The sequence below is a fragment of the Etheostoma spectabile genome, unplaced genomic scaffold (genome assembly GCF_008692095.1).
Source record: "Etheostoma spectabile isolate EspeVRDwgs_2016 unplaced genomic scaffold, UIUC_Espe_1.0 scaffold00019367, whole genome shotgun sequence".
Lineage (NCBI taxonomy): Eukaryota > Metazoa > Chordata > Actinopteri > Perciformes > Percidae > Etheostoma > Etheostoma spectabile.
The window spans coordinates 4,939-21,670 of record NW_022604853.1 but is presented as its reverse complement, the minus strand read 5'-3'; the positions used below and the strand labels follow the sequence as shown (position 1 = coordinate 21,670).

The 16,732-nt window shown below is 53.0% G+C and overlaps 1 protein-coding gene and 1 long non-coding RNA gene across 2 annotated transcripts; both read right to left on the bottom strand.

The window, feature by feature from the left end:
- Positions 1-634: 634 nt before the first annotated feature.
- On the bottom strand, positions 635-1,643 carry LOC116684630 (zinc finger protein 862-like). Its single transcript, XM_032510138.1, has 3 exons — positions 1,474-1,643; positions 1,244-1,381; positions 635-1,005 (listed from the first exon to the last, which is right to left on the bottom strand). Exons 1-3 carry the CDS (start codon positions 1,520-1,522, stop codon positions 635-637), a joined length of 558 nt encoding a protein of 185 aa, XP_032366029.1. The 5' UTR covers positions 1,523-1,643.
- LOC116684629 (uncharacterized) lies at positions 1,644-2,309 on the bottom strand. The gene is made up of 3 exons (XR_004330802.1): positions 2,146-2,309; positions 1,801-2,023; positions 1,644-1,691 (listed from the first exon to the last, which is right to left on the bottom strand). It is a non-coding gene; the product is annotated as an uncharacterized LOC116684629 (long non-coding RNA).
- Between the last annotated feature and the right edge of the window lie 14,423 nt (positions 2,310-16,732).

Here is a 16,732-nt window from a genome sequence, read left to right as displayed (position 1 = left end):
CTCCCACACCCCCCAAAGGCCCAGCAAGTGGCTCTAAGTCTGGCCTATGACCCCCAGGGTTATAACCCTTCACTCTGTGGCCCCAATAACATGCACTGACACTGGGTTAACAGGCTCCAGCACCCTCCCACACCCCCCAAAGGCCCAGTGAGGGGCTCTGTTGCTAGGCAACGGCCTCCAGGCTGAAATGCATCCCCTCTGTACCCCAGAAACGTGCACTGACACTGGGTTAACAGGCTCCAGCACCCTCCCACACCCCCCAAAGGCCCAGCAAGTGGCTCTAAGTCTGGCCTATGACCCCCAGGGTTATAACCAGGGTTCTAAATTAACTTTTTTGATCACCAGCCAATTTGGCTGGTGACTTTCTAAAGTTACCAGCCAATCAGAACTCTCACTAGCCAATTTTCATCCGTTGAAAATAAGAGAAATTATGAGTGGCACTGAATGCATTTGTTAATTTTATTAACATTGTTGGCATTAAAACTACATAAAGTACAATACATACAACAAAATAAACACAGAAAGTGCAAACATTTCATTACAAGTTTGGGGTTTATCTATCTATCTATCTATCTATCTATCTACTATCTATCTATCTATCTATCTATCTATCTATCTATCGAAACATATGTCTTCAGAGCTCTTCTTCTTCAGATGTGGTGCCATCAGAATCTGAGCCACCCTCTGTTTCTTTTGGTCCATGTTTGCGCACAAAGTCAGGTCTGCGTGAGCGCAAACTGTCAGCATGCCAGATCTCAATGGCTTTGGTTGGATCAAAGTCTTTGATGTCAGGTGAGCACAACTGGGTTTTAAGGAGGTCAGAGAGGGTTTCACCTTTTAGGCGGGAGCGCCAGTCACTCTTTACCTGCTTCATAACACTGAACCCTCTTTCACAGTCAGCCGTAGTTGCAGGGATGGTCAGGAGAGCATCAAAAAGATCAAGGACATCAGGACATCGATGGCGCAGCATTCTGTTCACAGTAGGCCAGGTCTGCTCAAAGTTTCCTGTAGCAGTGTGAGACAGACAATGTGCATTATGCACCTTTAGTTATTAAAATATGGCATCAAATTTGGATTGTGTCTTTAACAAATTACATTTACTCTGATTCCTGATAAACAAAATAAAAACTGTCTCACAATATTAGACATTTCTTTAGAGCTTGGGAACTTTTCAAACACTTGTTCAAAAATGTTACTGATTAGGTTCATTAGTATGAGATTTTCTCAAACATTCTCCAAGTACCTTGGCTGAATCCTGCTGTGTACAGTTCAGTCTTGAGAATTGTCCATTGATCAGGGATCAACTCCACATCCACTCCAGCAGACAGGAAAAGAGGTCGGAAGTGACTGATGAGTTTGTTTACCTCTTCATCACCAAAATCTGAGAACAAAAGGGAAAACAATATATAGTTAAGCAGTTGTCTTAAAACATAAAATGTGTAAAGATGTGTTCATTACTTTTGAATTGCTAACCTGAACTTGTGTCTGCCTCTGGCCAGTACTGGAAACTGGTCAGCCGCATGGCCTGCAGGACACCACTGTTCACGTCACTAAATCTAGCAGTGATGCACCGGCACAGAGAATCGATTAGCTCATTCTTTGCCTTGTCATGCCGGTCGGCATCAGTAGGCCTCAGGAGGACTCCCTCATAAGTGTCTGTGTCCAGCACTGCTCTCAGCTTAGGCCCAGGTCTACAGTTGTGCAGAGATAGATGGATGGGTGTCTTTTTATTTATACTGAGGTGAAAACACCAACACAACCTAAAATCTAATCATAAATTGTAGGATATGTGATACATACCTTGACTTGTACTTTTCTATGACAGCCTGAGTGGAGGAAAGGCAGCTCTGAGCTTCAGCCACGGTTGACACTGACCTCTGCAGTGACTTGGAGAGGTTGCTCAGTTGATAGATGGTGTCATGGAGAAGGCAGCAAAACCTGAGCACTCCACCATCCTTGCCTATGTTGAGGAACCCCTTGGTTTTGCCCTCAGAACAGCATTGACGTTCGTGGCCTCCTGGGACTACAAGCAAAACAACTGCATTATATCAGACAGCATTTACAACTGAGTAACAGAAAATAAAGCAAACATTAAATAATCCTAAATCTACACTGCTGGTTTTAGTAGGCTATGAATTAACATACCTTCTCCAAGTGGCGTACAATGCCAGCATATCCCCTGAGAAAATGGTCAAGTGCTTTGAAGAGATGTGGTAGCCACCGGGTTCCACCTACTCTGGTTGGCATCAAAGCCTTCATGTGGAGCTCCCTGAAGTGTTGCTTTAGGCTGGCCCTGTTCACTCCACTCTTATGATATAAAGGTGTAGAGTCCACTCAAGAGGTCCTCAACTTTCCTGGCCATCACATTTTTCCTTATTCCATCTGAGAAGGCAAGCTCTAGCTTATGGGCCATGCAGTGGATCCCCAGCACATTTGGTCTGTCTGCACGCAGTTTTGCAACGACACCATTGTTTACTCCTGTCATTACAGATGCTCCATCTGTGGTGATTGCCACTAGCTTGTTCTTCCAATCAGTGCTGACTCCACTTTCCATTATACTGCACACTGCTTCAGCTATATTTGTAGCATCTGGCTTTGAGACAGCCTTTACCCCGACAAAATCAACTTTGACCTTCCCCTCACTGGCACTCCTGACGTAGACCATTTCTTCTTCCATCACTGCACTGTCGAGGGATCCATCTGACATGACCGAGATGAACTTGCCATCTGATAATCTTGCCCTCATCTTTCTTCTCTCATCCTCTGCTATGTAGTGTATGAACTCTTTTGCCTGATAGTCGTTTGTGTATGTCTCTCCTATCTTCAAGCCTTTCTTCCTGTCCACACTGAAATACATTTTTTGTGTAAATGAAGCCACGGTTAGCGCCTACAACACAGTACATTTTAGTGAGATTTTTTTCTTCTTTTTGAAACCATCAAACATGAAGTTTCATCTGTGTCTATGGAAGCACTCTGAATCATATTAAATACACTGTTCTGAAACATGTAAATAGTAACGTTAATTAACTTACTCACACATCCATGCGAAGTCGGTAAAAGGCCGGCCCTTTTTTCCGATGGCGTGGGCATTTCGAAAAAGTAGCTGCATCTTCTCCAACTCAGACGTCTTCATTAAAGTGAGACTTCTCCCAGCAAGGCTCTCTTCAATACGACCTGTTCTGGCCGTTTTAATCCTCAGGCTCTCCTGATGACTTCGGGCACTCTCATGGTCCTTTACTGCCTCGACTTTAAAATTTTTAGTTCCTACCACAAAATTGTTCATTTTGTTTTTTTCTTTTGCGTACGTGCGGCAATCCTGACAAAACATGACAACATTTTCATGATCAAACAAGCCATTCACGACCCGTCACCCATTTGGCATTAAATTTTCTTTTCTTTGTTTCTCTGTCGATATCATCATCCCTTGCGTCGTTCCTCTTCTCGCCCGCAGAAGTCTGTCCCAACCACCGCCGCATTTAGTTTAGCTAATCTTGACTTTTGACTTTACTTTACTAGCTAGCTAACTCCCTCCTCTTTCAGTCTGTGCTCCCTGCTCTGGCTCCGTTCGTTTCCATGGTTTCTCGCGCTGGTTTGATTGCAAACTGCACGCAGCCAATGGGCGTATGAAACGTCATCACGCAGCATTACAGCACAGTGTTCTTGGGAAATGTAGGAAGCACTGCCAGGGGAGAGCCGAGCCGTGAACAGAGCCTTGTGTATCATGCATGTAATGCCCTCGCATCACTGGCCAAACTGGCTAGTAAGTTTTTAGGAACACCCGCCAAAATTAATTTTAACCCGCATTTGGCGGGTTGGCGGGTGTTAATTTAGAACCCTGGTTATAACCCTTCACTCCGTGGCCCAATAACATGCACTGACACTGGGTTAACAGGCTCCAGCACCCTCCCACACCCCCAAAGGCCCAGCAAGGGCTCTAAGTCTGGCCTATGACCCCAGGGTTAAACCCTTCCTCTGTGGCCCAATAACATGCACTGACACTGGGTTAACAGGCTCCAGCACCCTCCCACACCCCCCAAAGGCCCAGTGAGGGGCTCTGTTGCTAGGCAACGGCCTCCAGGCTGAAATGCATCCCCTCTGTACCCCAGAACGTGCACTGACACTGGGTTAACAGGCTCCGGCGCCCTCACACTCCCCTTAATGCCCAGCAAGTGACTCTAAGTCAGGCCTATGACCTCCAGGGTTAAAAGCCTTCACTCTGTGGCCCAATAACATGCACTGACACTGGGTTAACAGGCTCCGCACCCTCCCCACCCCCCAAAGGCCCAGCAAGTGGCTCTAAGTCTGGCCTATGACCCCAGGGTTATAACCTTCACTCTGTGGCCAATAAACATGCACTGACACTGGGTTAACAGGCTCCAGCACCCTCCCACACCCCCCAAAGGCCCAGTGAGGGGCTCTGTTGCTAGGCAACGGCCTCCAGGCTGAAATGCATCCCTCTGTACCCCAAACGTGCACTGACACTGGGTTAACAGGCTCCGGCGCCCTCACACTCCCTCTTAATGCCCAGCAAGTGACTCCAAGTCAGGCCTATGACCTCCAGGGTTAAAAGCCTTCACTCTGTGGCCCAATAACATGCACTGACACTGGGTTAACAGGCTCCAGCACCCTCCCACACCCCCCAAAGGCCCAGCAAGTGGCTCTAAGTCTGGCCTATGACCCCCAGGGTTATAACCCTTCACTCTGTGGCCCAATAACATGCACTGACACTGGGTTAACAGGCTCCAGCACCCTCCCACACCCCAAAGCCCAGTGAGGGGCTCTGTCGCTAGGCAACGGCCTCCAGGCTGAAATGCATCGCCTCTGTACCCCAGAAACGTGCACTGACACTGGGTTAACAGGCTCCGGCGCCCTCACACTCCCTCTTAATGCCCAGCAAGTGACTCTAAGTCAGGCCTATGACCTCCAGGGTTAAAAGCCTTCACTCTGTGGCCCAATAACATGCACTGACACTGGGTTAACAGGCTCCAGCACCCTCCCACAACCCAAAGGCCCAGCAAGTGGCCCTAAGTCTGGCCTATGACCCCCAGGGTTATAACCCTTCACTCTGTGGCCCAATAACATGCACTGACACTGGGTTAACAGGCTCCAGCACCCTCCACACCCCCCAAAGGCCAGTGAGGGCTCTGTTGCTAGGCAACGGCCTCCAGGCTGAAATGCATCCCCTCTGTACCCCAGAAACGTGCACTGACACTGGGTTAACAGGCTCCGGCGCCCTCACACTCCCTCTTAATGCCCAGCAAGTGACTCTAAGTCAGGCCTATGACCTCCAGGGTTAAAAGCCTTCACTCTGTGGCCCATAACATGCACTGACACTGGGTTAACAGGCTCCAGCACCCTCCCACACCCCCCAAGGCCCAGCAAGTGGCTCTAAGTCTGGCCTATGACCCCCAGGGTTATAACCCTTCACTCTGTGCCCAATAACATGCACTGACACTGGGTTAACAGGCTCCAGCACCCTCCCACACCCCCAAAGGCCCAGTGAGGGCTCTGTTGCTAGGCAACGGCCTCCAGGCTGAAATGCATCCCTCTGTACCCAGAAACGTGCACTGACACTGGGTTAACAGGCTCCGGCGCCCTCACACTCCCTCTTAATGCCCAGCAAGTGACTCCAAGTCAGGCCTATGACCTCCAGGGTTAAAAGCCTTCACTCTGTGGCCCAATAACATGCACTGACACTGGGTTAACAGGCTCCAGCACCCTCCCACACCCCCCAAAGGCCCAGCAAGTGGCTCTAAGTCTGGCCTATGACCCCCAGGGTTATAACCCTTCACTCTGTGGCCCAATAACATGCACTGACACTGGGTTAACAGGCTCCAGCACCCTCCCACACCCCCCAAAGGCCCAGTGAGGGGCTCTGTTGCTAGGCAACGGCCTCCAGGCTGAAATGCATCCCCTCTGTACCCCAGAAACGTGCACTGACACTGGGTTAACAGGCGCCGGCGCCCTCACACTCCCTCTTAACCCTTGTGTTGTCCTTCGGGTCACGGGGACCCGTGCAGTTTTACCCATAGTGTGGTCCTTCGGGTCCCCGGGACCCGTGGCATTGTCCTTTGGGTCCCTGGGACCCAAAGCATTGTCGTTCAGCTCACAGGGACCCTTGATGTTGTCCTTTGGGTCCCGGGGACCCATGGTATTGTCCTTTGGGTCTCCGGGACCCATGGCATTGTCCTTCGGGTCCCTGGGACCCATGGCATTGTCGTTCACGTCACCAGAACCCTTGACGTTGCCCCCTGGGTCTGTCACCAACGTGGTACAACTGTCCTTATTAGTTTGTGGTACACAATTGGACACGGAATCCGAGGTTTTGACAAGCATTAATTTTATTCACATGCAGTAATGTGTATCTGTGTACAATTGGGTAAGGCTCCAAAAAACAGTTTAGGGCACACTGACGTTCAGACGCTGAGGCTACGTATGTACGTAGCCAACCTTTCGGCTAAGTTCACACTCCCGATCAGACGCAGAGTTGCATACACAGTTTCCACGTACACAAACGTGTCACGGTTCACATGGTCTGTGAGTACGTCAACAAGGTCGCTCACACTTGTGATACGTTCAGAGTTGTAGTGCGGCAGAGTCCTTTGGGTCCCAGGGACCCGTGGCATTGTCCTTCGGGTCCAGAGGACCTCAACGTTATCCTTCGGGTCCCAGGGACCCGTGGCATTGGCCTTTGGGTCCATAGGACCTCGACGTTATCCTTCGGGTCCCTGGGACCCGTGGCATTGGCCTTTGGGTCCTATGGACCCTCAACGTTATCCTTCGGGTCCCCGGGACCCGTGGCATGGCCTTTGGGTCCATAGGACCCTCGACGTTATCCTTCGGGTCCCCGGACCCGTGGCATTGGCCTTGCGGGTCCCATGGACCCGTGGCATTGTCCTTCGGGTCCATGGACCCGTGGCATTGTCCTTTGGGTCCCGGGACCCGTGGCATTGTCCTTTGGGTCCCTGGGACCCGTGGCATTGTCCTTTGGGTCCTATGGACCTCAACGTTATCCTTCGGGGCCCCGGGACCCGTGGCATTGGCCTTTGGGTCCATAGGACCCTCGACGTTATTCTTCGGGTCCCCAGGACCCGTGGCATTGGCCTTGCGTGTCCCATGGACCCGTGGCATTGTCCTTCGGGTCCCATGGACCCGTGGCATTGTCCTTCGGGTCCCATGGACCCGTGGCATTGTCCTTTGGGTCCCTGGGACCCGTGGCATTGTCCTTTGGGTCCTATGGACCCTCAACGTTATCCTTCGGGGCCCCGGGACCCGTGGCATTGGCCTTTGGGTCCATAGGACCCTCAACGTTATCCTTCGGGTCCCATGGACCGGCGGCATTGTCCTTCGGGTCCCAGAGACCCGTGGCATTGTCCTTCGGGTCCCAGAGACCCGTGGCATTGTCCTTGCGGGTCCATAGGACCCTTGACATTGTGCTTCTGGTCCATAGGACCCTTGAAATTGTCCTTCGGGACACGGAACCCTTGATGTTGTCCCTCGGGTCCGAAGGTCCCATGACGTTGTCCTTTGGGTCCTGGGACCCTTGACATTGTCCTTCGGGTCCGGGGACCCTTGACGTGTCCTTCAGGTCCCAGACCCGTTGGCATTGTCCTTCGGGTCCCAGGGACCCGTGGTACACTCAATCGGTTGTATTAGTTCTGCTACCCTCGCATCGTCCCGCCTTTGGGTCCCTGGGATCCTGGCCAGTGGCTTGTAGCTGTGGTAAAAACAGGAAAGGCAAAGGCGAGTGGAAAGGGAGGTTAAAAAAAGAAAACTAAAGGCTTGACATCTGTCTACTAATTATTTTTATTACACCACACACACACACACACACACACACACATAATATATATACACTTTAGACACATTTGTCTTCTTGTTGTTGTCATTTTCTTTTTCACGTCATCTTGTTTTGGACCTGTGCACTTTTTGCACGTGGCTCGGCACAGCCGGGGCAGAAGCTGCAGCATGGCCCGTCGTTTGACACTGGAGTTGAAGCTGCATCGGATTGCATCGCCTTGGAAAGCCTGTGGCACGAGGAGAGTGGCAGGGCCATTTTCCGCGCCACGATGCAATCAAGCTGTTCCACGCGTACTCTAGACTGTTGCGATTCGACGACCGCGAGTCGAGAGCTGCCCGCCGAGCCTCGGACAAACTGGCGCCGTACGAGAGGTGTGGGACGAGTGGACGCGGCAGCTGCCTCGCCTCTACAACCCGGGCGCCGACGTGACGTGTGGACGAGCATCTGCTGCCCTTTCGAGGTGTTGTGATTAATATATAATATATTTTTTTTTTTTTGCTCGGTTGTGTTTTTTGTACCTCTGCCGTACACTTGTCTTTCTTTGTGTGTGTGTTGTTGTGTGTGTTTTTCTTCCATCTCTATCCATCGTGTTCCACTTCTTTTTTGACACGCCACTTTCACAGGTCCTGCGCCTTCCGCCAGTACATGCCCAGCAAGCCCGCCCGGTACGGACTCAAGTCTGGGTGGCCTGCGACGCCGCTCCAGCTACGCGTGGCACATGCAGCTCTACACGGGCAGGTCGGTGAGCGGCACGCCCGAAGAATCTGGGCTCCCCGCGTGTTGCTGGACGTGACCGAGGGCCTGAGGGGCCCGCGTAACGTGACGTGCGACAACTTTTTCACCTCCTACGCGCTGGCCCAGCGGCTGCTCGCCGAGCGGCGCCTCACCGTGGTGGGCACGATGCGCAAAAACAAGCCCGAGCTGCCAGGGGCGTTGCTCGCACCAAGGGCCGTGCGGTCTTCTCGTCCAAGTTGGCCTTCACGCCCGTCGCCACTCTGGTGTCCTACGTGCCCAAGAAGCACAGGAACGTGGTGCTGCTGAGCACGCTGCACACGGGGGATGCGGGCGTCGGCGCCGGCAGGCAAGCCAAACCCGACATCATCCTCCACTACAACCACACCAAGGGCGGGGTGGAAACCTGGACAAGCTTGTGGGCACGTACAGCTGCCGCAGGAAGACAGCACGCTGGCCCTTGCCGTCTTCCACAACATCCTCGACGTGTCCGCCTACAACGCCTTTGTGCTGTGGCAGAGCTCAGGCCCGAGTGGATGCGCGGCAACTCAACAAGAGGAGGGCGTTCCTCGAGCAGTTGGGAAGGCGCTTGTGAATCCGCTCATCGAGAGACGGCGCGTCTGCCTCGCACGGAGGCGTCCGCCGCGCTTGTCAAGCCGTCGTCACGGCAAGCAGGTCCTGTGGTGGTGGTGGTGCTGGTGGTGGCGATTGCGACAGCGGCGGCGGTGGCACAGTCACAAGGGGCTAGAGGAGCATGGGGATTCTGAAACCGGACACACCGAGATGCAAAGCAAAGGAAGCGGTGTCAGCTCTGTCCGGAGAGAAAGACCGCAAATCACACATTGTTTGCGGTGGCTGCAAGAGATACATCTGTGGAAGCTGCACGCGGGCCTACTACTGTGCCCGAGTGTGTTCGCCCGTAGCCTCTTGGCCCGTGTGGATGAGGCCCCGAACAAACCTTGAATCTGTTTGGAACACACACCACACACACACACACACACACACACACACACCCATACACACACACACACACACAAAAACAGACACAGACACAAACCCACACACACACACAAAGACACACACACAGACAGACACACACACAACCCAGGGACCCATTGCGAGGTTGAGGCCTCAAGGGTAGGAGAAAGATGACATCGAACAAGGGTGGGTCCCCGGGACCCCGGATGGGGGGGGGGGGGGGGTCCCGGGGACCCATGGCATCGTCCTACTGGTTCCACGGGTCCCTGGGACCCGAAGACCCTTTGATGTTATCCTTTGGGTCCCAGGGACCCAGGGCATTGTCCTTTCGGGTCCCCAGGACCCTTGACGTTGTCCTTTTGGGTCACAAGGACCCTTGACGTTGTCCTACGGGTCCCTGGGACCCATGGCATTGTCCTTCAGGTCCCTGGGATTCATGACATTGTCCTTTGGGTCCCTGGGACTCATAACATTGTCCTTCGGGTCCCCGGGACCCCGGAGGATGGGGGCGCCACGGCAGTTGTGGGACATACGTATAATGGCATGGAACATAAAACAGCGGGGTCTCTGAGACCCAAAGGATGAGGCCACGATGGTATTTGACATGGAATGAAAGTGGTGTCTCGGGATCCGAAGCAGAACGGCTGGCTAGTACAAAAGGTCACATAAGCTAACCATGTCCTGTGACACAAAGGACAAACAGGGTTAAGAACCTTCTTCATTCACGTTCAAGAGAAGGCCTGTGTCCAGCCAGACTATGACTTGATTCATGAAATCCCTGTTATTAATATGTGGTCTGTCCCATATGGTCTAGCGGTTAGGATTCCTGGTTTTCACCCAAGTGGCTAGGTTCACTCCCGGTATGGGAATTGGTATTTAGCCGTGAAGGTCTGCAGAAGATCGTACAATCTCTAACATGGCCTGTTATTAAATCAGAGCTGTAGTTAGGTAATCTAAGTTATGTGTTTTCCCTTGCAAACGTTTTTTTCCAATAACATTAACAAGCATACCGTTAGTTACGTTCCTTGTGTTTGTCACGATTTGGGGAAGTAACATTGCAGGTAGTGTTGCCCGAGCGGTCTAAGGCGCTGGATTAAGGCTCCAGTCTCTCTGGAGGCGTAGGTTCAAATCCCCCCACTGCCAACTGCTGAAATGTTACATACATTGGTACAGCACCTTGGAGTAGAGTTTACCAAGGAGCCTGAGCATAGTGATACTCCTGTAATGGGCAGATGCCATTCTTCTTGAAGAGGGGAGCAACCACCCTGGTCTGCCACTCCTAGGCACTGCCACAGACCTCCACGCAATGTTAAGAGGTATGTCAACCCAAGACAGCCTCTCCTTACAGATTTCTCAACGAATTTACTCAATCCCTGGGGCTTTGCCACTGTGGAGTTCTTTAAACAGTAAAACCAAGGATATTTTTACTACTGTAAAACTAAGTTACGTAGGGTATTTACTGTAAAAAAAACATGTACAGTTATGATACTGTAATCAGGAAGTCACAGCACGTTGCCAGTAAGTTAACGCAAATTACAAAAAAAAGTCTAACAGTGTCAGACAAACATCATTGACTTTCTTTCTTGTAAAAAACACACTTCCTGGACTTTCTTTACAATATAGTCTGTACATGTCCCTTGCTTCCAAATTCCCATTTTTCATGGGCTGAATCTCAACTATCACTGACTCTGCAGAGAGAGCCAATCAGAGCTGATCAGCAACAGCTGTGCTACCTGCATGATGGGTTTTTCCCTGGCATGCACAGGAACCAGTTTCTCTTGGTGACTGGAGTGATGGCAGCTGTTTGGGTCTTTGTTGTTTGTGTGCTGACTGTTTGGATTAACAAAGGTTGTTACATTTCTTCTGTTTCAAGCTTGTATTCAAATATGTAGTGGAGTATAACAATGTAAAGAGTAGGGTTAATTACTCAATAAAAGAATTTAGCTGGAACAAGTTCATGATATGTGCCGTCAAATAGCAGAAACATTTGATTAACAGCAGTTGCATTGTCCTTAGGCTTAAGTTTGCCAGTTGGCGGCACAAATGAAAAGACATGATGATGAGCTGCAGAGGAGAATGATTAGAGGTAAGAACGTTAGTGACAGACTCTTTCAATAGGTACTTACGGACACTAACGGAATTTATTTTCTGCCACAGATGTGCTCCCAATGATCTCTCCATGAAGAGGGCCTTCGCACTTCTCCAGTCAATGGAGTCCAAGTTGATCCAAGCTGCTAAGAAGGTGAGCAGTTCTGTGAAACCATAATGGGAAAATGCCGCAACTGTTTTTACAGCTGAGGTTCTTTGTGGCACAATGTAGTAAATAAGGTTAAGTTGTCTGGCTTTTGGAATGGGGATTCCAACCCATGTTTAAACTATTTTGACCATACAATGTGGGTATAAGCTGCTTAATTAATCAGACATTCATGTGTTTATTGAATACAACAATTGGTGCTTACTCAACTTCGGCCTATAGCCACATCACTCACACCGTATTGTCTAATATTGCAAGTGTCAACAGTTACATGAAAAAAAATTAAGATTAAACTCTTTTTATATTGTGTGGCTATTGCTCTCCAAAGCAACAGAATAGCTAAGGTAGCTTTGTATAGATTGTGGAATTTCCCAAACCAAGTGAATGCAGCACATGAACACAACTGCTGTGCTAGCTTAATCTCAATTCAGATTCTGTAATGTTGTAAGCAAACTTACTGGCCTAATTACCAATGAAGTCTTTTGGGGCTATAAAGTCTTAAAAGGGAAGTCTTAATACTTGCTTTGCTTTTTAATAAAAAACGAAGAAGCCTTAATGGTAAATTCTTTACAGTATTATTGTCAAGGGTAGTTGGGACTTAACGATTTCTTCATATTTTTCAGCACAACTGGAAACCAATGAAGTGGAAGCTGAGGCAGCTATTCAAAAACTTGCAGATGTTCAATTGCCCCTGAACGGACCCACGGCTCGAAACCAACCAGACGCTGGGCGACCAGGCTGCCACCAGACGCTGGGCGACCAGGCTGCAACCAGACCTGGGCGACCAGGTGCCACCAGACGCTGGGCGACCAGGCTGCCAACCAGACGCTGGGCGACCAGGCTGCCAACCAGACGCTGGGCGACCAGGCTGCCACCAGACGCTGGGCGACCAGGCTGCCAACCAGACGCTGGGCGACCAGGCTGCCAACCAGACGCTGGGCGACCAGGCTGCCAACCAGACGCTGGGCGACCAGGCTGCCAACCAACGCTGGCGACCATGCTGCCAACCAGACGCTGGGCGACCAGGCTGCCAACCAGACCGCTGGCGACCAGCTGCCAACCAGACGCTGGGCGACCAGGCTGCCAACCAGACGCTGGGCGACCAGGCTGCCAACCAGACGCTGGGCGACCAGGCTGCCACCAGACGCTGGGCGACCAGGCTGCCAACCAGACGCTGGGCGACCAGGCTGCCAACCAGACGCTGGGCGACCAGGCTGCCAACCAGACGCTGGCGACCAGGCTGCCAACCAGAGCTGGCGACCAGGCTGCCAACCAGACGCTGGGCGACCAGGCTGCCAACCAGACGCTGGGCGACCAGGCTGCCAACCAGACGCTGGGCGACCAGGCTGCCAACCAGACGCTGGGCGACCAGGCTGCCAACCAGACGCTGGGCGACCAGGCTGCCAACCAGACTGGGCGACCAGGCTGCCAACCAGACGCTGGGCGACCAGCTGCCAACCAGACGCTGGGCGACCAGGCTGCCAACCAGACGCTGGGCGACCAGGCTGCCAACCAGACGCTGGGCGACCAGGCTGCCAACCAGACGCTGGCGACCAGGCTGCCACCAGACGCTGGGCGACCAGGCTGCCAACCAGACGCTGGGCGACCAGGCTGCCAACCAGACGCTGGGCGACCAGGCTGCCAACAGACGCTGGGCGACCAGGCTGCCACCAGACGCTGGGCGACCAGGCTGCCAACCAGACGCTGGCGACCAGGCTGCCAACCAGACGCTGGGCGACCAGGCTGCCAACCAGACGCTGGGCGACCAGGCTGCCAACCAGACGCTGGGCGACCAGGCTGCAACCAGACGCTGGGCGACCAGGCTGCCAACCAGACGCTGCGACCAGGCTGCCACCAGACGCTGGGCGACCAGGCTGCCAACCAGACGCTGGGCGACCAGGCTGCCAACCAAGCTGGGCGACCAGGCTGCCAACCAGACGCTGGGCGACCAGGCTGCCAACCAGACGCTGGGCGACCAGCTGCCAACCAGACGCTGGGCGACCAGGCTGCCAACCAGACGCTGGGCGACCAGGCTGCCAACCAGACGCTGGGCGACCAGGCTGCCAACCAGACGCTGGGCGACCAGGCTGCCAACCAGACGCTGGGCGAACCAGGCTGCCAACCAGACGCTGGGCGACCAGGCTGCCAACCAGACGCTGGGCGACCAGGCTGCCAACCAGACGCTGGGCGACCAGGCTGCCAACCAGACGCTGGGCGACCAGGCTGCCAACCAGACGCTGGGCGACCAGGCTGCCAACCAGACGCTGGGCGACCAGGCTGCCAACCAGACGCTGGGCGACCAGGCTGCCAACCAGACGCTGGGCGACCAGGCTGCCACCAGACGCTGGGCGACCAGGCTGCAACCAGACGCTGGGCGACCAGGCTGCCAACCAGACGCTGGGCGACCAGGCTGCCAACCAGACGCTGGGCGACCAGGCTGCCAACCAGACGCTGGGCGACCAGGCTGCCAACCAGACGCTGGGCGACCAGGCTGCCAACCAGACGCTGGGCGACCAGGCTGCCAACCAGACGCTGGGCGACCAGGCTGCCAACCAGACGCTGGGCGACCAGGCTGCCAACCAGACGCTGGGCGACCAGGCTGCCAACCAGACGCTGGGCGACCAGGCTGCCAACCAGACGCTGGGCGACCAGGCTGCCAACCAGACGCTGGGCGACCAGGCTGCCACCAGACGCTGGGCGACCAGGCTGCCAACCAGACGCTGGGCGACCAGGCTGCCAACCAGACGCTGGGCGACCAGGCTGCCAACCAGACGCTGGGCGACCAGGCTGCCAACCAGACGCTGGGCGACCAGGCTGCCAACCAGACGCTGGGCGACCAGGCTGCCAACCAGACGCTGGGCGACCAGGCTGCCAACCAGACGCTGGGCGACCAGGCTGCCAACCAGACGCTGGGCGACCAGGCTGCCAACCAGACGCTGGGCGACCAGGCTGCCAACAGACGCTGGGCGACCAGGCTGCCAACCAGACGCTGGGCGACCAGGCTGCCAACCAGACGCTGGGCGACCAGGCTGCCAACCAGACGCTGGGCGACCAGGCTGCCAACCAGACGCTGGCGACCAGGCTGCCAACCAGACGCTGGGCGACCAGGCTGCCAACCAGACGCTGGGCGACCAGGCTGCCAACCAGACGCTGGGCGACCAGGCTGCCAACCAGACGCTGGGCGACCAGGCTGCCAACCAGACGCTGGGCGACCAGGCTGCCAACCAGACGCTGGGCGACCAGGCTGCCAACCAGACGCTGGCGACCAGGCTGCCAACCAGACGCTGGGCGACCAGGCTGCCAACCAGACGCTGGGCGACCAGGCTGCCAACCAGACGCTGGGCGACCAGGCTGCCAACCAGACGCTGGGCGACCAGGCTGCCAACCAGACGCTGGGCGACCAGGCTGCCAACCAGACGCTGGGCGACCAGGCTGCCAACCAGACGCTGGGCGACCAGGCTGCCAACCAGACGCTGGGCGACCAGGCTGCCAACCAGACGCTGGGCGACCAGGCTGCCAACCAGACGCTGGGCGACCAGGCTGCCAACCAGACGCTGGGCGACCAGGCTGCCAACCAGACGCTGGGCGACCAGGCTGCCAACCAGACGCTGGGCGACCAGGCTGCCAACCAGACGCTGGGCGACCAGGCTGCCAACCAGACGCTGGGCGACCAGGCTGCCAACCAGACGCTGGGCGACCAGGCTGCCAACCAGACGCTGGGCGACCAGGCTGCCAACCAGACGCTGGGCCCAGGCTGCCAACCACGCTGGGCGACCAGGCTGCCAACCAGACGCTGGGCGACCAGGCCGCCAACCAGACGCTGGGCGACCAGGCCGCCAACCTGACGCTGGGCGACCAGGCCGCCAACCTGACGCCTGTTACCTTGTCAACCTGATGTGCCTTTGACATGTTTCTGCATGTACCTACTTATATCTGTGGTGATATTAAACTGAACCAATTTACCATACTTCTCTGATAAATTCTAAGCTATGAATGATTTAATCTGCCTGGAAGCACAACTGTTTCTTTTTGCCATTACTTTATGCATGCCTCCAAACTAAACAATTGCACAAAAAGGTGATCACTTTGGATCAACACTTGAAATTTTACATGTTAAGTTTCTTTATCAAAATGAGTTTCTATTAACAAAAATAACCTGGTTTAAAATTTTATGATTTAAATTTATGAATTTTAGGTTTTTTTTGTTTTTTTTTTTATTATATTTATTGTTTCAACGTTTTGACAAAACAAATGCAATACAAGACAAGAACAGAGAACAATCCAGCTCTTAAGTTACATACCTATATACGAGCATATGCGTACACATACACACATATACATACTACCAAAGAGAAAAGAAGGAAAAAAAAAAAGACAGCAATGGAAAACAAATGGTCTATACCAAAACATTTCAGATGTTTACAATTCGGTCATCCTCAAATTACAAATCCTCTCAGAAGAACCGAAGTTTCAAACCTACATAAGAAGTAAAAGGTTCCCAAACTTTATAAAAGTTATTTTCTTTATCGTGCAGTTTTGTCAAGTAGTCCAGAGATATATATAGTCCAGTACTATATTTAGCCATTGTGATTTACTTGGTACTTTGTCAGAAATCCAATTCAATACCACACATTTTCTTGCACAAAAGTAAGCATTCTGTAGAGTTGACGCTGATATTTACCAGTAATACCGGCGTCGGTTAAACCAAGTAGTAAATACAATGGGTTAAATTGTGTGCAAACAGAGAAATCTTATCTAATTCACATTTTTATTATATGCCAAAAATGTTGAATTTCCCTGCAGGACCAGTAACAATGTGTAAGACTACCAATATCCACTCTACATTTTAGACAAAATGGTGAGAGGCTTGCATTGAATTTACTTCGCTGAGAAGGAGAAATGTGCGCACGGTGTAAAATTTTAAATTGTATGGACTTAACCCGATTGCAAATACTTAAAGACTTTAC